Source organism: Rhinopithecus bieti, unplaced genomic scaffold, assembly GCF_001698545.2.
Source record: "Rhinopithecus bieti isolate Rb0 unplaced genomic scaffold, ASM169854v2 scaffold_13261, whole genome shotgun sequence".
Lineage (NCBI taxonomy): Eukaryota > Metazoa > Chordata > Mammalia > Primates > Cercopithecidae > Rhinopithecus > Rhinopithecus bieti.
In genome coordinates, this window is record NW_016807494.1 from 704,629 (window position 1) to 729,461 (window position 24,833).

General features: G+C 51.7%; 1 protein-coding gene across 2 annotated transcripts in view; it reads left to right on the plus strand.

The window, feature by feature from the left end:
• The first annotated feature begins 1 nt into the window (after window position 1).
• COQ8A (coenzyme Q8A) overlaps window positions 2-24,833 on the plus strand; it is a 42,059-nt gene continuing 17,227 nt past the window's right edge. Inside the window, exons 1-4 of one of the 2 annotated variants that reach the window (XM_017882347.1) lie at window positions 2-396; window positions 15,768-15,953; window positions 19,508-19,918; window positions 20,179-20,245. In XM_017882347.1, the coding sequence (XP_017737836.1) occupies window positions 15,777-15,953; window positions 19,508-19,918; window positions 20,179-20,245 (655 nt within the window). In that variant the 5' untranslated portion in view covers window positions 2-396; window positions 15,768-15,776. Of the gene's footprint in view, window positions 397-1,032; window positions 1,191-15,767; window positions 15,954-19,507; window positions 19,919-20,178; window positions 20,246-24,833 lie in introns of those variants that run through there. The other variant, XM_017882346.1, reaches the window with a different exon arrangement.

Consider the following 24,833-nt stretch of genomic DNA (forward strand, 5'->3'; position numbering starts at 1 on the left):
AAAAGAAAAAAGAAAAGCGGGGCGAGGCTCAGAATAAGGAACAATCCTTTGGCTTGAGTATTTCATTTTATGAAAAACTCACTAAATTGTTATTTCTCTTTTTTCCACAAGAACGACTAACAGAGCTGCAGACCAGTGTTTGGGGTCATCTGAGTGGAAACTGTCGAAATTGTCGAGACGACTTTGGCTCACACGTTCCTTTTCTCGTTAGGGAGGGAGTGACGGGGCAAATCTGCGGGCTGGTGGTGGCGGTGCCTCCCAGGGTTGCTCGGCTGGGCCGCCGAGGGCTAGACCCGAGCTCTATCCCGTGTGGGCTGCGCGTCCCCCAAAACCCCGGTCGTCAGCGACTGCGGGCACCTGCACGCCGACGAGACCGGCGGGCGGACAGCGACTCGGGTGAGTGTCCTATCTCTCTACTCTAGGGGCGCGGGTGGCAGAGGCTTCCTGTTTTGAGGATGGCGCCACACAAAACAAGTAACCTTAGCCTGAAGGGCCCCGACGCCGGAGGTGGAAGTGCGCGGCCTTGCCCGCCGCGCTTCCCTTCCTCGGAGTGCTTTTTGTGGGCCCTGGGAAAGGGGCTCTTGCTACATAGAGAGGAGCAAAGAACAGGCCTCGCCCGGTCCTTAAAGCGGCGGCACCCTCCACGCCCCACAGTAGCGTCTGTTCGGTCCACAGCCTCCCTTCCCAGGCCGGCGCGGAGGCCCAGCAAGCACCAATCTGGAGGAACACAAGGAACCTTTGCGGCCGCGCACACCGCATCGCAGTGACAAAGGCGCCCGTTCTCAAGGCGCATGCGCGCAGGCCACCAACTCCAAAGCCAGGCCTCCAACCCTCGTTTGCTAGAAGGAAAGGTAGCGGGGAGGTGGGGAAAAGGAGAACTGGAGGGCCCTGTCTGCTAAGGTAGCCTCCCATTGGCTCCTCTTGCTCCGCCCTCGGTCGCGATTGGCTATGGGCTGGGAGCACTGGCCGAGCACGCTCCCACGCGCGTAGCTGCATTCGGCAGGCGGACGGCGGCGCAGCCAATGGGAGCGGTCCGCGGGGCGGGGCTTGGGCGCTGGGCCTCCCTGGAAGCTGGCGAGTTGGTAAACAGATCCGGAGCGCGTGCCGGGCGTCAGCTCTGTGGCGAGCGCGCGGAGGCGGGCGCAGAGGGGGCTAGAAGGTGACCGCGGATCCCATCTTCCTGCAGCCGGGTAAGGCTGCCACCCGCCGGCCCGCCGAGTGCCTGGGCGCCGTCTGGCTGCGGCCAGAGCTGGGTTCAACACCCACCTGAGCCCTTCTTGCATTTTCTTCATGTGACAGTGCAGCTTCCCCGCGAGTTTCGCTAGCCACGAGCGTCAGGTCGGGACGCAGAGGGGGCCCCTGAGGTGCAGGGTGGGTCCTCTGCAGCCGTCTTACGTCCCTGGGTCCACCTCAGTCCCTCGGTCCTGCGTCGGGGAGGAGACGAGGGCCACGTGCAGAGCTTTGGGTCCCTGGAACACGCCTGCTGCTTGCCCGGCCGTCTTCCGGCTGCCGATCGCCCGTTGCCCGTGCCCTTTGGTCGCCAATACAGCTTTCCTGCTTCGCTTTCTAATAATGTCGTTCTTCACTCCCAGACCCCGTTGCTCTGAGTGTCTGGGGCTCTAGGCTCGTTGCCCCTGGCTGCAGGTTTGGGTCAGAACTTTGACTTCCTTGGCTGGAGCCAACTGTTGGGCTTCACAGGTGGGAATTTTGGGTGAACTTGGGACAGGGGATCCTTGTTGATCCTTTCTTCCTTTCGCTTTTCTTTGGCCTTTCCTCTTACTTCTCCAAACACTGGGGGGTCTTGTGAGTAAGGTTTGCGCTTACTCCCCTAAACTCGGAGCCTTTCCGAGGCTCATTCTCACCCATTGCACAGAGGTGACAGCCTCTCTGCCAAACCCTCCTTGGGCGATGGGGAATGCTGCAGGGGCAGGTTTGGGTGTTGGGACTCCCCATTTGGGTGAGAGATGTCAGCTTCCTGAAGGGTGAGAGGCTTTTGTGCAGTCTTCCAGCCTGAGTTGGGCCTGCAGCCTGTTGAAAAACTTGTGCATGTTCACTTGGGCCTTGGATCTACGTGACAGGACTGAGTAGCTGGTCATGCCAGGCCTACCTGATTGCCAAAGGATTTGAACATTCATTGATGCCAGCTTGCTAGTTGTCACGCTGTGGATGGGTGGGTCGTCCTGGCAGGAGGGCTCTTGGGAGACTCTTCTTTTGGAGGAAGGCCTTTCTCCTGAGGAGAGACAAAAGGGGAGCTACAGGAGCAGCATCTTTAAGACTCAGGCTGCCGGGCGCGGTGGCCCATGCCTGTAATCTCAGCACTTTGGGAGGCCAAGGCGGGTGGATCACCTTAGGTCAGGAGTTCGAGACCAGCCTGGCAAAATGGCAAAACCACATCTCTACTGAAAAAAAAGAAAAAATACAAAAATTAGCCGGATGTGGTGGCGGGCACCTATAATCCCAGCTACTCAGGAGGCTGAGGTGGGAAAATTGCTTGAACCTGGGAGGCAGAGGTTGCAGTGAGCCAAGATGGCGCCAGTGCACGCCCTACTGGGCAACAGAGCGAGACTCAATCTCAAAAAAAAAAAAAAAAAAAAAAAAAAAAAGAAGACTCAGGCAATGGCTTTGAATGTTTTGTTCAGCCTTGCAAATGGTGCGGACTATGCAGAATCGTAATGATTTGGGGCCTAATGTTGGGCAGCTCAAAGGAAAAGTGAACCAGGCAGTCTGGGCACCTCCCTCAGAGCCAGTGTGTTATCTAAGACAAAGTTTTTCAACCTGTGGACTAATGACATTTTGGACCCATAATTCTTTGTTGGCGGGGGGCCTGGCCTATGCATTGTAGGATGTGTAGCAGTATCCCTGGCTTCTGTCTACTAGACTAGCACCACTCCCTACCCCTTCTAGCCATTGTGACCATCAGAAATGTTTCCAGACATTGCCACATGTCCCCTGGAGGGCAAAATCTCCCTTGGTTGAGAACCACTGAGGTAAGACTCTAAAAAGAGTTGTCCTATGCTGCCAGAGGCCCCTCTGGGACCTGCCCGTGAGTAGGTGAGAGGTTTGGGCAAAGGGTAGTGTTGTGCCTCCTACCCTAACCCAGTGGTAAAAGTCATGTAGATTGGGCTACCTGTGCACCTAGGAGGGCAGAGGCAAAACCTGCAAGCAGAAAGGAGGTAGACATCCATGGGCATGTACTGTGCCTGCTAGGTGTGTGGCAGTGACTGCCTGGGTTGGGGGTGCTGGAGAATTGGAAGACTGGTAGCTTCTCGGCTGCAGGCAACAAAGGGCACCCAAAAGATCCCCTAACTGACCAAGGAGTGTTACGGGAAAATCCCGATATATCCCCACAGGATCAATTAACAGCAAGAAAGAGAAACTCATTTCTCTTGCAAGACTAGGGGATTTGCACCTGAGTAACTATGGGCCAGTTTTACAATAGGAAACATACTTAAGCTGAGTGCTGGCACAAAGGCTAACTCAGCTATCCACAAGTGGTTCTTCAAGGAGATGCTTTATTCATCCTCACTTTTTGCTCAGACATCTCTGTGTCTTGTGATGTGGAAGGGACCAGGCCTTCATCTGCAGGGAGTAAGTGGCAGGGTGCATTTCAAACATATGTATTTTTACATATACCATCTGAGGGTGCAGCATGGGCATGGGTATAATAATCTGTGGAGTTCTTTTGTAGTTATTTGAAACATCAATGTCAAAGTCAGTGAGCCTTTTATTTTTTTTTTCTCCTTGGGTCAGCCTGCTCATCAAAGAGACATTTTTATGTGTGTATGGAGAAGGATGCTTTACTTCTGAGTCTAAATTTTGCCTTCAGTGTAATCCAGAATTTATGCCCCAAATTTCTAAGTCCCAAACCGATAGGCATGCAGAAAAGCTGAAAAACAGGGATTTCTTGCACAGGGCAAGGAAAACCATCCTAAGCCTATTCAATGAGTTTCTCTTTCTTGCTGTTAATTGACCCTGTGGGGATGTATTGGGATTTTCCTGTAACACTCGTTGGTCAGTTAAAGGATCTTTTGGGTGCCCTTTTGTTGCTTATAGAAAAGGATCAGGAAGAAAGGTCACTTCTCCTTTCTCAAAGAGAAGTTTAAAGAAGGCTATTATTGGGAAGCTGAAAACTTGGCAGGATAATTTTCCAGTAAGAACCATGGACACTGAGTCATTATCTTTGTCCGTTGAAACAAGAGCTGTGTGCAAAATTAGACAGGAATATTTAGACAGAGTTGTCTTGATTTGACAGTGGCATCTGGAGATACTTCTGTCATTCCTGTTAAGCAACAGCCGGGAACTCGGGAGAGCCAGTGGAAAGGAGAGCTAGTGGGAGTGAGGGAGTTCGAGGGTCCTGCTCTTTCTGGAGTTGCACATGTGGAGGGGTGGGAGTCCACAGAGGTGGTTTGTGAGAAGGACCTCAAGGGGAGATAGAACCGAAGGGCTGGATTCAAAGAAATTTATGCAAGTGAAATTTCTAGACTGACTAACTGGCTGGATATATGGCTGAGATTTCTAAGCAGGGGGAGGAGCTGGATGATGGAGGAAGAGCTGGTTTGGGAGAAGGTGGTCATCTTAGTTTTAGACATGATGGGAGCCTATGGGACTTTTTTCCATCCTGTTTGATTAAGGTATAATTTGCATACAGTAAATTCATCCTTCTTAGTGTGCAGTTCTGTACAGTTTGACAAACACACAGTCACATAACCCCTACCACAATCAAAGTATAGAATAATTTCATCACCCTCCGAAATTTCCCTGCACCTCTTCCCAGTTGCCTGTGGGTCTTTGAAGCAGTGATGTGGTATGTGTGTGTGTAACTTGGTTTGTTCTGGAAATGGGTTCAGTGGTTGAGAGGCCCTGCCTGGCCTGAGGGTGGGGAGGCATCAGTGCAGAGCCTGTGGAGGAGCTCTGGCCACCCAGGAGACAGTGCAGATGGCAGGGAGGCTGGGGTGTCAAGGACCAGCCTGGGAACTCCCAGGCCTCGGAGTAGGTGGAGGAAGAGGAGCTGGGGGAGGAAGCTGAGGAGGTGAGGCCAGAGAGAAGGGAGGAAGGAGGGCTTCTGGGAAGAGTGTAGGGGCAGCAGGAAACACTGTGGGGCAGGGAGTGGCTGAGGAGACCCACTGGCTTGAGCCCTCAGGTGTCACAGTGGGGCAGCTTGGGGTTGGGGCTAGACAGTGTGTGCTGAGGGAGCAGGGAAGATGGCAAGTGCACTCCATCCTTGGGAGATGGTGGCCACGTCCAGAGGGTGGAGGAGAAGCAGAGCCTATAGTAGGCTTGTGGGCTTGAGGGGAGGGCTTTTATGAAAAGAGATTGAAGGCAAAAGAAAAAAATAGGTCAAGGGCAAGGTCCTGGTGCGGGAAGGAGGAGGGATGGTCAGTGTGGGAGGAGATGGAACAGAGGCAGGGGAAGGGTCTGAGAGGTGTGACCAAGAATGTGCGGTCACTCCTATCTGGTTGCCCCCATTTCTGGAGTAACAAAGGTCCACTAGAGAGGGGTTGAGGCCTTCTGTTTAATGTGAGAGCCAGGGGTGGGGTTTGAAGAGCCTTAGGTACCTCGGCATCCTTTGAGAAGTTGATTGTACCCTGTGAGAGTGAGTGTGTGTGTGTGTGTGTGTGTGTGTGTGTGTATAGAAGGCAGGCAGGAAGGTGTTTCTGGTTCATACGGAAAAGCCCAGTCCCTTACCTCTCCTACCTCTGCACCATCCATTGGAGTTTTCTATTTCCCAGAGGTGTGTTTCCTGAGAGAGAGAGGCTGTAGCGCCCCTCTCTGCCTTTGTGAAGACAGCAGGGTTGGTCTGCCTCTCACCTCTCACTATTTCATAGAGTCTCTAGAAGGATCAGTATCTGCGTTGTTTTGAGCATTACTCTTCCTAGACCCCATTACATCCTAGCTTTCAAAACAGCCCTGTGCGTGCTCTCCTTGCTGACCTTCTGTGCTCCAGGGATGCATGGCCCTTTCCTAATCTCTGGGAACTAGGCCTCCTCCAGGTAAGTCATGTCACTTACACATGAGGAAATGAGAAAACGCAGGCCCCAAGAGGAGAAGCGGTGTGCCTGAGGTCATCTGCGCTTGGTGGCGTTACTGTTGGTCCTCCCTGTCAGCCCTCATCACAATATATGCGGTGTCGTCTGGGAACTGGAGGACCTGGTGGCAAGTCCCTGCTGTCCGCAGGGCTGGATGAGAAGTCCTGGGGCCAGTCCACATGAAAAGAAATGTTAAAGTTCAAGCTCAGAGCCTGGGCCCCAGCCCAGTGTTTGTTCTGTGCTTGGCACATTTTTTGTTTGGCACTGATACTGGCTCAGAGGAGGGTAAAAGTAAAAGTCGATTGCCCGGTAAGCTGAAGGTGGTTACTGTTTGACAGGTGCTTGAGCAAACATCTCTAATCTTCCCGAGATTGAAAAAATGCTTGTGGCTCTTGCTCCCTAAGGTGTTTACAGCCAGCATGTGGTCAAGGGTTGGACATTGTGCTGCCGCCAGGCCTGTAGTAGCTCCTGTTTACGCCTGCTTGGCGCTCATGGTTCATGGGCTAGGGCTGATTGGCCTGCTGCGGAACAATTGCTTGCTGGGTTCAGTCCCTCCTCTTTTCCCTCGGTCTTAAACAGGGGCGAGGGTGAAGCAGAGGAAGCAGTAGCAATGACTATGTACCCTGCTCCCTCCCTGGGTCTGTGTGGCCACCATGAGTGGGATTATGAAGCTGGCTTGAAAACTCATCTGGCTTTGCTCCTATAAAAGTCACTTTTTGACCAGGGGGGTACTGCTGCCATTTCTGTGGCTGTGCATATTCGGGGGTTCAGGTTCCTCTGGTGCTCAGCCTCCTTTCTTCAGTCCTGGGCTGTAGATGAGGGAGCTCAGGAAGCCACGGAGCCTGGGTGCCTGGGCCCTGCCTCACTGACTCATAATGGTAATAAACTCATGGTGTATATGGGGACAGTGCCAGACCCTGTGGGGGATACAGAACTGGGAAAGAGAGGGCCCCTCTCTCCGGAGCTTACTGTGCAGTAAGGGAAATGGAACAGGCACACACAGAGTCATACAGGGCATGGCGAGGTGACCTTAGGCCATTAAGAGATGAGGGAGTTTAGATGAAAGGAGATGACTTGCCTATAGGGGGTTTACCAGTCCAGCAGGTGGCTAAGATTCCAGCAGGTGGCCAAGATTCCAGCAGGAGAAATGATATTCCATGGGGAGGAGGGAGCAGGCCGTGGAAGTTGGAAAACCTGTGTGGGTGTTGGGCGGGGCCGGGGGTCCATTCTGGCTGAAGCGTTGGGGCACAGAGGCAGCTGGCGAGAGGTATTGTTGCAGAGATGTCTGGGGCTCCACAGTAAAGGGCCTTGCTGGTCAGGCCAGGGAGAGTGGAGATCGACAAGGAGACGGCCACCTCTCCTGGGCCTGTGGTCCCCTTGCTCCCTGCTGAGCCTCTTCTCATTTCTCGTTGCGTGTGTAGTTGTTGTCTGTCTAGGGTTGCCCCTTGTCTGGGTTAACTGGGTGATTTTAAAAGCTATAGAGGTTTTGCATACACATGTAGTGCCTGAGGGTTGCATGTGACCTCAGGGCAGAACATGTTTATTTAACCTCCATACCAGTGATGTGTGCATGTCCACACCTGGCCTGTGTGTGGCATTTGGAGGTGATGCTAGTAAAGGTTGGTGCTGGTGTTGAGTGTGGCAAGACTGAGGGCCACATGCCCAATGGCTCCTCCTAGCTCTTAACACACCCAGAGGCAGTCTTCAGTGTGGGGTGTCTGCCTCTTTCCACTATTTATGTTTAAGATCAAACTGGCTCTGGAACCAAGCTTTGCCTCTAGTGGGTGGGATCACTGGTCCTGAGAATTGTGATACCCTCAGTCCTGGCAGCTGATGAACTTTCCAGAGCAAGGAGTTTGGCCAGATGGCCTCTGAGAGCCCAGCTGGTCCCAGGATTTTTGTGACTCAATTTTCTGTAACCAGGAAGACACATTTCAGGATGTAAACCTTACTTATGTCTCATGTTGAGTGACTATTGATTTAGCAAAAAAGGAGTTATTGATTCGGGGCAGTGTTCTTCTCTGCTGTCTCTCAGCTTCCTAGGCAGTAAGAAGAAAGGACTGGAGCCTGAGTCAGACAGGAGTGGAAGGGTCCAGCATCCCACAGCTTTGGCTCTTAGGAGATTGCTCAGCCTTGATGAGCTTTAATTATCCCATCAGTGAGTGGGGATAATACCTCACCAGGTTGTTGTAAGAATTAGAGTTAATATAAAGTGACAGGCAGACAGAAGGGGAATAATAAATGGTAGCTGTTCTTGTTATTATTCCTATCTCATTGAGATATTAAAGCTGAAGTAAAAGTATTTTGAAAGATTAAGAATATAAAACCCAGGCCAGACATGGTGGCTCACATCTATAATCCCAGCACTTTGGGAGGCCAAGGCGGGCAGATCACTTGAGGTCAGGGGTTCAAGACCAGCCTGAGCAACATGGTGAAACCCTGTCTCTATTAAAAATACGAACAAATTAGCTGGGTGTGATGGCACCCACCTGTAGTCCCAGCTACTCAGGAGAATCAACTGTACCTGGGGAGGTTGAGGCTGCAGTGAGCTGTGGTCATGCCACTAAACTCCAACCTGGGCAATAGAGTAAGACCCTGTCTCAAAAAAAAAAACTCCCTCTCTCTCTCTCTCTCTCTCTCTCTCTCTCTGCCTGATTTCGAGGCTTGGGACTTCAGGCGCAGGAGTCTGGGTTTTATATATATGTCTACATACATTTCTACAGGTAGAGGAGCCATTTGAGCAAGGGGTTGGCATGATGAACGTGGATTTTATTATAGGAAGAGGAATCTGGCAGGAGAGTGTTCCATGGCTCAGAGCCGGGGAGCCTGTGGGAGTTAGAGGGGTTTTTCTTCCCACTGCCTCTCCCTGAATGTACCTAGACAAGAGCCTCCCATGCTGTTTTCTCCTTTAAGATGAAGTGGTAAGGAATACCAGTGGGCATTTGTGTCTCTGGTTTCCAAGCAGGCCACCAGCACTTTGGACTGCTTCTCCTGAATGATGTCTCATACAACAGCACTAAATAAACCACACTGGTCCTCCCCCAGCCCAGCCTGCCTCCCAACTCAGGCGTGAGACTGTGCCCGGCAGGAACAACTGCAGGTTATCCAGACTGATCTCATTCACCCTGACCTCTGGTCTCACGAAGTCTGAACTTCATTCCAGAATGTCTGTGTGCTTGCAATAATAATTATTATAATGATGATGGTGATGATGGCATTAGCTAATGGTTTTTAAGCACCTACTGTATGTCCTGAATGCTGTTACATGGATTTATCCAGTCCTTTCAAGAACAGATGAGGAACATGGATTTATCCAGTCCTTTCAAGAACAGATGAGGAAACTGAGGCACAAAGATAAGCTCACATGACTTGATTTAGGTCACTCTAGCAAGTCAGTGGCAGAGTCATGGTGTGAACCCAGTTCACCTAATCTCAGAGCATCTTAACCATGTCACCAGTATCACTTCATGAGCCAAATATTTTAATTTGAATGTTTTAAGCAGTAAACTTCAGTAGGTTTTTAGTCAGAAAACTAAATTGCCATCAGGACCCTGTGCTTGGCTGGTTGGCCTTTAAAAGCCTTGTGTGTTGGCGGCTGTATCAACTCCAGAGTGGGAGAGGCTGCTCTGGACCCTCCAATGCCTGCCTGTGTTAGAGCTTTGAGCCCATGCGGGTCACTCACAGCGCTGGGTCCTTGTCTGGACTATCATCAGAGGCTGGAACTTTGCCTTCTGCTGCTTTTATATCACCCCCAACCATGCCCAGCTCCCAACCCAGTGCTCACCACAGGGCAACTCACCCAGGGAATCCTAAGACTATCTTAATCTCCCAATGGATGGAGAATGGAGGTTTGTAGTCTGGGTCGTCAAAAACCCACTGTTTTGCTAATTTTCTCCTCTTACCTGTTAAACAGGTTGCCTTGCTCCTGAGCCATGATGGATCCAGGTCTCAGCTTTACTTCTTAAAAGCTGTGTGACTTTGGGCAAAATACTTAACCTCTCTGTGCCTTAGCACCCTCATCTGTAAAATGGGCATAATTTACCTTCTGAAAATGATTGAGTTAATACATCTCTGTGCTAAGTAGAATACTGAGCCCAGAGCCTGGCATATACTAAACTCAGAAAAAGCAGCTGTAGTTATCATCAGCATGGTGGGCTGGTTCTGCTGCTCACAAAATAAAAACATCTGTGGAACTGGTTACATTCATGTCAGTGCCTAGTTGCTTGCTTTTTTTTTTTAAAATAAAAATTGAGCAGTATGGGATTCAGTGCCTGCTTTTAACAAGCTCTTGTTTATGTTATTAGCACAAGAATGTATAGTTTTTTAACAGTTCAAAGAAAAACCCCAGTAGTCTGGAAGCCACTTTCAAGGGAACTTGAAGTCCTTAGCCTAGAAGGCAAGTTGAACCCTGGAAACTCCCTTCCTTACAAGGCATGACCCACTGGGACATCCGGAGGCTGTGGGTACAGACCTGTGTGAAGGCCATGGCGAGCTCAGACCTCTCCGCCAGGGCAGACAGGCCAGCACAGGCCAGCGTGTGTGGCTCACCAGGAGGCCACCAATGCCCTGCAGTCTTGAGAGCCTTTGGAGGTCTGCTCTGTGGGTCACGGTCTCTAAGCTCACTCACTTTTGATTTCCTTTTTCCGTTTCTTGAAGAATAATGGAAAAAGAAGGGGCAGGTGGAAAACTTCTGCCTAAGGGCAAAGCCAGACTCTTGGGAAGAGGGTTGCAGGGGGAGACTCTTAGGAAAGGGTCCCCATGGAGGCGTCCTGCCTGGCCATAGGCATGGGCTTCCTCTGCTCCCCTTCCCTCTCTTCCTCCAGAACCGGGGTTCTCAAAGTAAGTGCCTGGGACCCGCAGTGTCAGCAGCATCTGGGAACTTGTTAGAGATGCAGATTCCCGGGCCCCACCCCAGACCTGCTGAGACGGAACCCTTAGGGGTATGGCTCAGCACTCTGGACTAGTCTTAAGGTGATTGAGACGTTCACAGCAGCTTTAGGACCAGTGCCTCAGACCAGCCTCCTGAGAGGCCCTTGATTCTGTATGTGGAGTAAAAGTTGCCAGCAGGTGTGAGCCAGCCAGAGAATAGCAGGCTTTCTCAAACTTTGGAGGGACCAACTGAGTTCATTTCCTTTGACAAATGGTGATGACCTGTCTGCTCAATCCTGAGCATGGTGCTTGGTGCTGGAGAGAGGGGGAAGACAGATGTGGTCCTTTTCCTGTGGCTGATGGCCCTTGTGGTCCTTGTCCTGTGGCTGATATCTGACTGGGAAGAGAGTTAGGCAGATTCAGAAAGTGGTTACTGCTGCGCTGGAGGGGATGGGCACAGGGTGCTGGGAGGCATGTTGGGGAAGCCTTCCCAGAAGAGGTGATGTTGGTGCTGAGATCTGGGAGGAGGAGAGGAGGTGTGCCCCCTGTGCACAGGCCTGCAGGAGGAAGCCTCTCTGGTTCCAGGAATGGGTTGGCCTGGCTGGAACCTAAAGGCAGTGGAAGGAAGGGCAGAGCCACGGTAAACGACTGCTGCATCACCCAGCGAGAATATCAGATGCTCAAGGGCAGGGGAGGAGGCTTGAAAGAAGTGTGTGGTGGCCGCATTCCTCAGGGTGGGAGCCCTGGGAGGATGAGGTGGGGGTGGTAAAGTCAGTTTGGGACATATTTCCTATGGGAGGTACCTATAGGTGATTGGGATGCTAGGCTTGCAGTGGACAGCTGCCCTGGGGAAGGCTTCTCAGCGTGGACTCTCCCTGACTCCCAGTCTCCCTGGATCGTACTCTCCCTGGTTCACTCTTCTTGACTCCCACTCTGCCTGGCTCCCGCTCTCCCTGGCTCCTGCTCTCCCTGGCTCCCGCTCTCCCTGGTTCACACTCGCCCTGGTTCATACTCTCCCTGGCTCCCGCACTCTCTGGTTCCCGCTCTCCCTGGCTCCCGCTCTCTCTTTTTCACAGGCCTCCTGGCTCCCACTCTCCCTGATTCACACTTTCCCTGGCCCCCACTCTTCCTGGTTCACACTTTGCCCAGAAGAACGGCCTTTTGTGCCACTTGCTTTTGGCTTCTTTTACCAGTCATGTTGAGGCTTCGGTGGCAGATATGACTGCAAGAGACCCGGTGGGTCCTTGGCTTTTAGAGAGAACACACACCATGCTTTGCTGGGGAGGAGCTGGTTGATAATGCCACACTCTGTATTTACGGAGGAGATTGAACAGCGGCTTGGTAATGCAGACAATGTCCCTGGCCTGCTGTCTTAGAGGAGATGAATGACAGACGGTGAGTTCTGGCTCTGAAGGGGGGACTTGGAGTGTATATGGCATCCTCAGAGTAAAATTCCTTCCTCCCGGTGGGTCCTGAGTGTGCAGTGTGTGATACTCTCATCTGCTGTCTATCAGGATTGCCTGTTGAATTCATTTTAAAAAAGGACACAACTCATTTTCCTATTGATATATCTTCTTGTATCTGGCCAGTTAGACAGCCCGTGGGGGTGTCTTTTAGTTTTGGAGACTAGATTTGAAGGTCCCCATGACCCAGATAATTACCAGCTCGTATGCAGGTCAGGATCCCCAAGTTGGAGCCTCGTCTCCAGCGTGAGTGAGACGGTGTCCCCAAAAGGTCAGACAGTGAAAGTTTGGCCAGAAAACGCCCTCCTGTGGTGGGAACACAGCCTTGTGCAGCTTTCTCAACCCCTGTCCCTGGGGTTGGGAAGCTGCATTTATCATGGTTCTTTCTCTCTCCAGACACTTCAATAAAGACATTTATTTACTTCAACCGTGATCCCCACTCCATCGTGCTCAACTAGTCACCGAACCAGCATCAACTCCATTAATAGTCCTAATAATAAAGCCCCTCAGATGTCAGTATTTGATCCTCATGTTTCAGGATACTCCTCAGTAGCCATTGCCATAGTATAGCCAAAAACAACCATTATGCCACCCAAATAAGTAAAAAAGACTGTCAACCCCACGAAAGTCCGTTAGAGCAGTTTAGCACCTTAGGACCAGAAAAGGGGCCTGATGAGGCACCCAGAGCCCTTCCGAACTGAACTACTGAGGAGGGATGGAAGAGGTCGAGCCTCACGCTGGGCAGCGGCAGCTGGTGGGGGTGGGCTTGGAGCCCCATGTCCCAGCTCCAGGTCATCTCTTCCACTCTGCCTCTGATCCTGGCATGTCAGCATCAGTTGGCCTCCAGCTGTCTTCCTGGTGTCTGTGCCCATTATAGAGGTATGGGCATGCCACGCTGCCATGAGCCCTGGGCCACGGCAGGTTCATCCAGGGCCTGCAGAAACTAGCCTGGAGCACTGGGAGAGGTCAGTGAACTTGTGTTGAAGGAACCTCTGGATGACTTTTTATTTTGGTTTCATGCCTGGCTAGTGGATACTCCCAAACATGAGCACCTGTCTCCCACCTCCACTGCTTTATTATTTGTGGCCACTTTTGGCTGTCCCCTCCTCAGAGGAGAGCAGGCAGGCACATGGAGGCCTTCAGGAGGCCGCTATACCAAGGAGGCACAGAGCCCAAACACTCCATTTCTGTTACTCACAGGCGAGACCCCAAAAACGTGCTCATGGAGTTGCAGGAAGAAGTAGGGTGGGTGGGAGACTGGTGTTCCTAGCCAGGGTCGGGTACTTGCAGATGAAGTCACGATGCTGATAGGATTTTTAACTTGTGTACTACATGTGTTTGGGGGCTTTTATTTCTTTAAAATCATGATGAAAATACCTCCTGGTGTAACTGTGTGCCTGGTTCTTGGTGCAGCCCTGGAAGGGATTTGCAGTGAAATTGTGGGATCGTTGAATTATGAGGCACTTTGGGATTGTGGTGCATTAGAAGTAGGGTTTTAAGACCTAATTTTTGAAAGCAGAAGGTGAGAAAAGTTCTGGATAGATGTTTCCTTCTGGTAGTTATTCCCCTTCCCTCCTTTCTACTTCTGTGAGAGCAGAGACTCCCTTGCAGAAAAATACCTGGTGTTAAGCTGGCATGGTGGTGCGGACCTGTAATCCCAGCTGCTTGAGAGCCTGAGGTGGGAGGATCGCTTGAGCCTTGGAATTTGAGGCTATAGGGTGCCACGATTATGCCTGTAAACAGCCATGGCACTCCAGCCCAGGCAACATAGTGAGACCCCTCTCTTAAAAAAAAAAAAAAGTACCTGATATTGATGAGGTATAAAGGGTTCACTTTGTATGGTAAGGGGAGGTGTAGGTGTGGACCCTGAACAGTAGGTCAGCGATATTTGTCAAAGGGGGGTGGGTACAGGCTGTGGTTTTGAAATGAGTCTACATGTTATTGTGCTCACAAATGACAGACTGTGTTTATTAGCAACATCTGTTTTTTAGCAGTGTTTATTGATTTGAGAAGAACAGGTTTTGCCTCCCAGTTTGCAGGGCCATATATCCGTAGGGTATTCCCCTCGTCAGGCCCTCCTTCCAGAAGAGTGGGCGCTCACCATCTCTGCTTCCTGGCTCTGGCACCAGTTGGGAGTTCTGTCTGGGGTGGGACTTGGCACCAGTTGGGAGTTCACTGATACGTATGTAGGATGCAACTGTTTAGGTAGGAAGAAAGGCACAACTAAGTACTGTTCAGTGTGTACTTTTTTAGATGGCTTATTTATTTGCCACTTTGAAAGTAGGACATGTGAACTAAGAAAGCTACCCACAGTGCTCCTTGATGCTTCCTTTTTGATTCTGCATCATGTGGTGGTGCTTGGTGGTGTGGTGGTGATGGCACTTGGTGGTGGTGGTGGTGTGGTGGTGATGGCACTTGGTGGTGGTGGTGCTTGGTGGTGGTGGTGGTGGTACTTGGTGGTGGTCATGGTGATGGTACTTGGTGGTGGTGGTGGTGGTGATGGTACTTGGTGGTGGTGGCAGTGGTACTTGGTGGTGGTGCTTGGTGGTGGTGGTAGTGGTGGTGGTAGTACTTGGTGGTGGTGGTGGTGGTACTTGGTGCTGGTGCTTGGTGGTGGTGGTGGTGGCAGCAGTGGTGATGCTTGGTGGTGGTGGTGGTGGTGGTGGTGGTGGTAGTGGTGCTTGGTGGTGGTGCTGGTTGTTCATTTCTTTTGGATGGTGGTTAGGATCTTCCAAATTGATTGCACTGTGGGTCTGGACTGCAGTTTGAAAACATCGGTTTGGTGAATAGTTGAAGCTGAGGGTGGGCCGACCCTGAGGGGTCAGGGAGGGGCTCTGGTTGTCCCTTGGTCTGTGGATATCTGTCACAGGCCTCACTGGGCAGAGCAACGGCGGCTGGGCAGGGACAGGCAGCCTCAACCCCTGAGGGTTCGGGTTGGAGCACCAATGCTGTGAGTGGTCCCCTGGACCTTGCAGGGAAGTTCTTTGGGAGTTGGATGCTTCTGTCCCAATAGGCAGTTTTGGTCCAGAGGGAAGAACCCTAGACTAGGAGTCTGTGCGCCTGACTCAAGTCCTGGTTCTGCTGTGAATCATGAATCATGCCACCTGTCCGTGCCTCAGGTTTTCCGTAGGGTGCTTGTGAGGCCCAGGAGAGGAAATGTGTGGGAAGCAGCGAGCATACTGCACCACCGACTCAATGGTCTTTATTCTGCTCTATTCCCCTGGAGTGTCCAGTGTCACGTGGAGTCTCCGTTGAGTCCTGGGCCCTTTCTTATCTCTTAGCAGAAGGGGAGATCAGTGGAAAAACCAGCCCTCTGGACCTTCTGCTCAGAGTTTGGTGTGGAGTTGGTAGTGTGGGTTTGGCCTGCAGAGGCCCGGGGCCTCCCCTGACTTGGCCTCCTTTCTTTCAGCCCCAAAGGATGGCTGCCATATTAGGAGACACCATCATGGTGGCCAAAGGCCTTGTCAAGCTGACCCAGGCGGCCGTGGAAACCCACCTGCAGCACTTGGGCATCGGAGGGGAGCTGATCATGGCGGCCAGGGCCCTGCAGTCCACGGCTGTGGAGCAGATTGGTGTGTTCTTGGGGAAGGTACAGGTAAGAGTGGGAGGGGTGCTGGCAGGAAGAGGGCGGGACCTGGAACTCTGGAGGAGACCAAGGGCCGTGACCATGGCAACTGGTCTGTGGTGGCCAGGGCCTGAGGGCCCACCAGCTAATGTGTCCCACGGTCCTTCCAGGGTAGGACAGGGCCCCTATGTGAGGTGGTGGCAACTATAACAAAATTCCATAGACTGGTGGCTTAAACAATGCACATTTATTTCTCAAAGTTCTAGAGGCTGACAAGTCCAATATTAAGGTGCCAGAAGATTCAGTGTCTGGTGAGGGCCCGTTTCCTAATCCGTAGATGGCTATCTTCTCACTGTGTCCTCATGGGGCAGGAGGAGGGCAAGGCTGCTCTCTAGAGCCTCTGTTATGAGGGCATCAATCCTATTGAGGAGGGCTGTATCCTCATGACTTAATTACTTCCCAAAGGCCCCACCTCCCAATACTATCACACTAGGGGCTAGGTTTCAACGCGTGCTCTTTGGAGACACACACATGCAGTTTTTACCGGGGCCTGGGTGTCCATCAGCTTGGCTCAGCCTTCGAAGGCCCTTCCCACTGAGCCTGCTGAGCCTCCGCCAAGGCCTGACCTCATTTTTCTCCTTCAGTTTGCTGAGGGTCTCTGGGCTCTTCACTGGGGGCTCTCCTTTCCTGGGTGGCAGCTGGCACAGCCCTTCCAAAAGCAGCTTTATCTCCAGCCTCTCTCTCATCCCTGTGCCATCTAGGGATAGAGATGACCTTTTGTGCCGAGGTCCAGGAAGCCTTGACGTCTTACTCCAAGGGGTGGTTTTTAGTGAAATCGTGTGCTGGAGAGGTGACTATAAACAGGGCTGGCTACAGCAGAGCACTGCCCACCATGGTGTCACCTTGTACAGTCGCCAGCAACTTCCCTGACATTCAGGGAGATGGGATTGGGGGGTGTTTGTGTGCCTGTTGTGCGTGAGCACCTGTGTGTGTGCTTAGGCATGTGTGCATTGGAGGTTGTGTCGCAGCCTCTCTCCTTCCACATCTCTTCTGTGGATGGCTGATGTTTAGACAAAGGTCACTGCCCTCCTGCAGGCTGTGAGGCTGTTGCAGCCCCCAGGCATCTCAATCTCAGGTTTAGGACCCGCAGGTCCTTCCTTGCCGCTCTGGGAGGATCCTGCGGTGATACAGTGGCTCTGTCACCGAGCATGCCTGCCTTTAGTGTTCAGAAGTCCTCATATCTGTGCTCTCCTCCAAGCCTCATCGCTGCCCTGGGATGGGGGCTGGCCTGGACCATCACCTCCATTTCTCAGATAAGGAAACTGGGACAAAGCAATTGGCTGCAAGACTCATAACGAGTGACAGGACCAGAATTCTTGTCCCCTCCCAGCCTGGACTCTGTGCTCTTGCCGTCCCCTTGCCTGGTTCGGTGCCTCAGTGTGGGGCCTTGGCCTCACTCTTGGGTGTTTTGCCCGTGGGACACTCAGAAAGTGGGACACTCAAAACTTGGGTGTTTTGCCCAGCTCACTCGGACCCGCCCAGAAGTGAGACAGCCTGGGCAGGCCTTAGCCATAATGGCGAGTGGGGCCTCCAGATCAGGCACTCTCCAACCCTCTGCTCCTGAAGTGTGTCTGGAAGGGGCAGGGCCTCCCCCTCAGTCTCTGGGAGGTAGGGGTGAGTGATGAGCCACACCACCCAGGAGGCACCGGAGCAGGGTAGGCACCGGAGCAGGGTGGCTGCCCGCAGTGTGCTGCCATTCACTCCCTCAGAGCAGGGTGGCCGCCTGCGGTGCGCTGCCATTCACTCCCTCGGAGCAGAGTGGCCGCCCAGGGTGCACTGCCATTCACTCCCTCGGAGCAGGGTGGCCGCCCAGGGTGCACTGCCATTCACTCCCTCAGTGCTTCCCTTTTTGCTGTCTCCCTTCTTGCTGAGGGGAGGAAGGTCACGGACTCCAGGAGCTTATCTCCCTCCAGCCCGTCAAGGTTGCTCTTGCATTCGTTCAGCAGATACTTACTGAGCCCGGGTCCCCTCGGAGCCCTGGGGACCCCCCACTGGCCTTGGGCTTCCACAGTGACACCGACAGGTGTTAGTGGCACAGGGCCAGGGGACCATATGGGAGCGATGGGGCAGAAGGAGGGCCTTGCCCAGGCTTCCTAATGGCAAGGCTTTCCCAGGGGCTCTGTGAATTTACATGTGATGCCTGTGGGGGTTTTTTTTTTTTTTTTTTGAGATGGATTCTTGCTCTGTCGCCCAGGCTGGAGTGCAGCGGTGCAATCCTCCGCCTCCCAGATTCAAGTAATTCTCCTTCCTCAGTCTCCGGAGTAGCTGGGATTACAGGTGGCTAATTTTTGTATTTTTAGTAGAGATGTGGTTTCACCATGTTGGCCAGGCTGGTCTTGAACTCCTGACTTCAGGTGATCCTCCTGCCTCCCAAAGTGCTGGGATTACAGGTGTGAGCCACTGCACTGACCTAAATACAACTTGTTTCTACACTGAAAATAGTGTCACAGCCAGCAGGGCCAGCCTGGGTGTTGGATCCTGGCTCTGTCATTTGCTGCCTGGTGACCTTCACCAGCACATCAGCCATCTTTGCCTCAGTTTCCTGTTTTTGAAGTGAGCATAACAGCCTGTCTCTTTCCTCCCTCCCATCCTGTGACATCTTAGACAGCAGAGCGAGAGGCTTGGGTCTCCTGCTGTCTGCGTACCCTGCAGGCAGCACGTGGCTGCCTGCGCATTTCATTCCTTTCAGTTGAAGCCGGGAATCCAGGCCACTGGTCTCCCTCCAGAAGCTGGTGCTGTTCTAATTATAGGCTCCTGGATGCTGTTTCCTGGCCCTGTCTGTGGCCTCCGGTAACTGTGACTGTGAGGAGCCCTATTTTCAGATGAGGAAGTAGCAGAGAAGGGTCAGGAGCTCACTCAAGGTCACTCCTGGTTCAGAAGCAGAAAGGACCTGGGCCCGAAGCTTAGGCCCTGGTGACCGTCACAAAGAACACACGGCATATCCTTTCCCCTGCCCCTCCATTTCCCTGAGCCCTGAGCTCCTAGGGACGGCCAGGCCTAGTCCTGGTTGTGACCACCTCTCCAGTGAGAATCTCTTACATGCACACTCTGGCTGGCCGGTGGCATCCATGTCTGCAGTGAGCTGTGGGCTTAGGTGGGCCCATCGGTATGCTTCCCTCACCCCTTGCCGGCCTTAGGCTGTGTGTTCACCTCTCAGAGCTTTCCCTGTCCTTTGCGCCCTGGTTTATCATCTCCAAAGCCCTGGAGGCCTCCTTGGCCCTGTTAGGCGAGGAACCCGCTGCGGGCGTAGTGTGCACCTGGCCTGGCCCCGGCTGGGCACACAGTAGGTGCTCAGTGTCCTACCTAGGACTACACAGCAGAGCCCAAACAGAAGCAGGGCTGGAGCCCAGGTCTCGGCTCCCAGGCTGGGAAGGGTGCCGGGTCTTGGGTGCAGCACCGTGCCATATCTGGAGGTGGGAGGGGGCGGGATGCTGGTAGTGTGCTGTCCTAGGCAGCAGGGGACAGGCAGGGAGGAGCTCCTGGTTCGCTCTTGCTCTCCTCATGCTGGTCTTTGCTCCCTGCAGGGTCAGGATAAACGTGAAGAATATTTTGTTGAGAACTTCGATGGCCCAGAAGGGGAGTTCCACTTCTCAGTCCCGCAGGCAGCCGGAGCCTCCACAGACTTCTCTGCAGCCTCCGCTTCTGACCAGTCAGCACCTCCGCCCCTGGGTCATGCCCACAGCGAGGGCCCAGCTCCTGCCTACGTGGCCAGTGGACCCTTTAGAGAAGCCGGGCTCCCCGGCCAGGCTGCCTCCCCTCTGGGCAGGGCCAATGGGAGGCTCTTTGCAAACCCCAGAGACTCATTCTCTGCCATGGACTTTCAGCAAAGGTTCTTCCACCAGGACCAATCCCCTGTGGGGGGCCTCACAGCTGAGGACATTGAGAAGGCCCGGCAGGCTAAGGCTCGCCCCGAGAACAAGCAGCACAAACAGACGGTGCGTCTGGGAGGCCCCTGGAGGGCCAAGGTAGCTCCCACCCACAGCAGTGATGGCCTTGGGTCCTGCTCTAGGGACTTTTCCTGGGTGCTGTGGTCTGGGGTTTTTAGGAACATGGAGGCCTCCTCTTGGTGGAGTGTGCTGTTAGTCGGAGATGCTGCCTGTGGGGTGGAGAGGAGATGTGGGGGCAACAGGAGCCTCTGAAGGTTGGTCCTGTCCCCTTGGCTGATTCCACAGGTCTCTTTCTGGTCTCCCTCCAGCTTAGCGAGCATGCCCGGGAGCGGAAGGTGCCCGTGACGAGGATTGGCCGGCTGGCCAACTTCGGAGGTAAGGTGGCTGTGTGCCCCTGGGCCACCTCACCTGCCCTGCCTGGGCACCACACTGGGGCCTGTTTGGAGGTGGGGACCCAGCAGTATCCTGGGGAAGGTGTTGGGGGAGGAGGTGGCAGCAGCTGCCCCTGCATGAGCTATTGGGGGAGCTGGAGTTTTTCATGGGAGGATGATTCAGTTACTGGATTCCAGCTCTGCCTGGCTCTCCCCTGTGGGTTGGTACAGGGTCGATGCTGTGCCAGGAGCTGAGCTTGGACTGCTCGGCAGGCCTTGCTTGGAGGCGGTGTCTGCAGCATCTCTGTTTCACCCCCGCCTCAGGCTCACTACCAGTTGGCTGCTTTGGAGGCCTCTCAGGAAGGAGGCTAGGTAGTGAGGAAAAGCTCTTCCCTGGGGCTGTTCAGCAGCTCAGCAGGGCTTTCTTTTCCTTGGGACCAGACATTTAGGGAGCCCATTTGCTGGGTTCCCCCAGGCCTGCGGCTCATGAGTGGAGTGACAAGATGCCGTGGCCTCCAGCTGCTGCTATTTCAAGCCATTTTTCTGTACTTTTCTTTGGGGGGTTGAGTAGTCATCATGCCCAGTACACGTGCGCTCTTTTTATACAAGTTGAAGGGTGATTTTATAGTGAAGATTTATAGCAGTTGTGTCTGCTCTGATGACATCATGTTTGTCATGTCTGCTGCTAATTCGCTGGCCCAGATGTTCCTGTTAAAGTGCCATCTCCTTTGCCACAGTACACTGTAAGTTAGTTACTGGGATTGCATTTCTTTAACACTCAGCTGTCCTCAGTAGGTTCTCCAGGTGATATAATTAATGCAAGCCACAGTTTTGGTGGCTTGATTTGGAGCCTGAGCTTGGGTGAGTGGTTAGTTGCAGGGCTGTAGGCAGCAGACGTCCGAGTGGTCCATGATGGTGCTGGTGCTGGGTGGGTCATGGAGACGCACTCTCATGGATCTGCCTGTCGCTTTTCTGGTTTATGTTTCTCCTCCCATACACCGTCCATCATACATGCTGTTCTCTGCTCCTGCCTGTTCTCTTTTGGAAACCCCATCCTACTTGTTCAAGACTGGTTCTGGGCAAGAGGCTCATGTACTATAGTGCTCCCTGAGAGCCTGGTATTCTAGGAGCTGGGTAATGTGTGGGTTCTGACATTGAGTGATGGATGGCCCCCCTCTCCAAGGTGCCGAGCAGACTTGGTTAACTGGATAGAATTTTCTCAACTGTAAGGTTTTCTTTCCTAATTGTTACCTTAATATTTGGCACCCACTGTTACTTAGCCATTCAGGAATTTAGTATGAAGTGTCATCTATGGGATAGCCAAGAGTATTGGTTATTTCCTTTTCCTGGGGTAACATTTCAAGCAGTCCCTCATAGAATATCACACCTTCCTGAGTTCTGCTGTCAGAATGAGTTTTAGAGTCACTACTCTGATGGCCTCTAATGGTCCTTATCCCCTGGAAGACTTGACATGTTACCTGCTTTGCACATTGGCTTGTCACTGGGTAACATGTATTATTTCTTATTAAAATATTGAATGGAGGCTGTCTTCTTTCTGCATGATTTTGAGGGCAGGAGCTACCCTGTTTTCACATCGGTAGCTTTTCTCTGTCCCCTCCCTCTTCCCTTCACTCTAGACTCTTGGTAAGCCTGTCCCTGGAAGGCTGAGTTTGACGTGTTTCAGGATCGGTGCAGTCCTCGCCTGGGAGTGTTTATGGGGTGGGGAGAAGCGGTAGAGCTAATGCAGGCTGTTTGGGAAAAGTGGTCAGAATGAAAGTCTTGATGGTGAATTAGAATCTGGTGGAGCACCATAAAGTCCTGGCGAAGCAGGCAGAAGTCAGACCCTTTTGGGTGACGGGTTAAAGAAGACAGAGACTGATGTGGAAATGGTTATATATAGGAAGATGTGTAGGAAAAAAAGGTAGAGGGCTCTCCTCAGAGGGTGGGGGATTATGGGCAGCCAGAGGGAGCCTGGGTTAGTGGAGCTGAGGCCCTGGTCTTGGGTGCTTTGTAGCATCAGAAGCCTCTGGAGCCTTTGCTAACACCTGCCTGATGCATGGAGCCGTCTGTGGGTGTCTGTGTGCTGGAGGATTGCCCACAGCTATGATTCAGAGACACGCATGTTGTTGCCCAAGCAATTGGCAGGTGATGTTTCAGGCCTGGAGATGGCAAGATGGGAGAAAAGAGAAGCCAGGTCAGGAAGGAACGTGCCGTTCTGGCCCTGGTGGGGAATTCTGGGCCTTCTAGCTCACCCAGTTGAACCTTTCAAACTGTAGGTTATGAACCTTTAGAAAACTGTGAAATTAATTTAATGCATCAGGATCAGCATATAAAAAACAAGTTAACTGTAATCTCAGCACTTTGGGAGGCTGAGGTGGGAGAATCACCTGAGGTCAGGAGTTTGAGACCAGCCTGGCCAACATGGTGAAACCCCATTCCTACTAAAAAAAGTACAAAAATTAGCTAGGTGTGGTGGCATGTGCCTGTAATCCCAACTACTTGGGAGACTGAGGCACAAGAATTGCTTGAACCCAGGAGGGAGAGGTTGCAGTGAGCTGAGATTGCGCCACTGCACTCCAGTGGGGGTGACAGAGTGACTCTGTCTCAAAAAACAGAACAATTTAAACAGAATGAAATTAAATAGAAAAGATTAGAATTAATATTGTACATCCTTAGAATGAACTATACACATGGCAAGATATTTTAGTTTCAGAGACATATACATACTATTTAAGTATATTCTTCACTGCAATGTGAAATATATAGCTTACTGGTGGGTCACTGTCCAGTTTCCAGTCGCACTGTTCTACTTTGTTCTCCTAGAAAATACCTCTAACCTTTCTTCCCTTCATGGAGGAAAGGTGTTTTTCAGGTGCAGACTGACAGACTTTAGGACGTTTTTACATGGGGTTATGAAGGAAGGGGATTGCTGTAGGTCTCAGGGAGGTAGGGCTGCTGCAGGGACCCAGACGGGTTTTCAGCAAGGTTAGCAGTAGGTATTCAGCTATATAGAAGTGGAAGTCAAGGACTTTCCAATTCCAGGGGCTCATTTTGATGCTGAAATGGGGGCATGAGTCCTAAGTCCAATTTGGCTATGGGACATTATGACTGTGATGCTATGGGCAGGATAATCTGTGGATATTAGATTTTATTAAAGAGTGGTGTGAAAGAAAGGGTCATATATTGGATATGGGGTCAGAACTGAACTTTAGGTCATCGTAATAGCTGGCCTTTAATTACAACTCTGCTTCCAGTGTGACCTTGGGCCCTACCTTGGTTTTCTCTTTTGTTATAAATAAGGGTCTTGCCATTGATTCCAAATGGGAATATTTTGGTAAATGTTCCATGTTTACCTGAAAATAATTAATGTTGAGTGCGGCGATCTATCTAGTCTGGTTTATTATTCATATTGATCAGATTTTTAAGTGATTTTGGTTTGTTTATTCAATAAGCTATTGACAGAGGCATTAAAAAGTCTGCTATGATTGTGGATTTACCTACTTTTAGTCTGTTGACTTGTGCTTTGTATGGTTTGAAGCTATGTTATTTGTTGCCTACAGATTTAGAATTCTTTTTTTTTTGTTTGAGACAGAGTCTCGCTGTGTCACCCAGGCTGGAGTGCAGTGGCACAATCTTGGCTCACTGCAACCTCTGCCTCCTAGATTCAAGTGATTCTCCTGCCTCAGCCTCCGGAGTAGCTAAGACTACAGACACATGATGATCTTGATCTCCTGACCTCATGATCTACCCGCCTCGGCCTCCCAAAGTCCTGGGATTAAAGGCATGAGCCACCATGCCTGGCCAGATTTAGAATTCTTATATCCTCCTAGAGATTGACCCTTTGTTCTTATGTTATGCCTCTTTTCATCTCGGTGAAAGTCTTCATTGTCTGATATTGCTATAGCTACATTCTAGCTTTGTTTTGGGTAATGCTAGCATGTTATCTATTTTTTCCCCTCTACTTTCAACTTTTAAAATGTCCTTATATTTAATGCATATCTTCTTTTTTTGTTGTTGTTTTTTTTTTTTTTTGTTTGAGACGGAGTCTTGCTCTGCCACCCAGGCTGGAGTGCAGTGGCCGGATCTCAGCTCACTGCAAGCTCCGCCTCCCGGGTTTACGCCATTCTCCTGCCTCAGCCTCCCGAGTAGCTGGGACTACAGGTGCCCGCCTCGTCGCCCGGCTGGTTTTTTGTATTTTAAGTAGAGACAGGGTTTCACCATATTAGCCAGGATGGTCTCGATCTCCTGACCTCGTGATCCGCCCGTCTCGGCCTCCCAAAGTGCTGGGATTACAGGCTTGAGCCACCGCGCCCGGCCTTAATACATATCTTCTATGAGTAGCATATATAGTTGGTTTTTTTGTGTGTGTTTTAAATGTAGACTGATACTCTTACAATGAGAATATTTAGTCCATTTACATTTAAATGCAATTGCAGATGCGTTAGAGTTTATATCTACTACCTTAGTTTTTGTTTGTTTACTATTTGACCTATCTGTTATGTCCCCCCCTTTTCTGTCCTGTCTTGCCTTCTTTTACATTAATCAAAGACTTAAAATTATAGTCATGCTTTTTTTTTTTTTTTTTTTTTTTT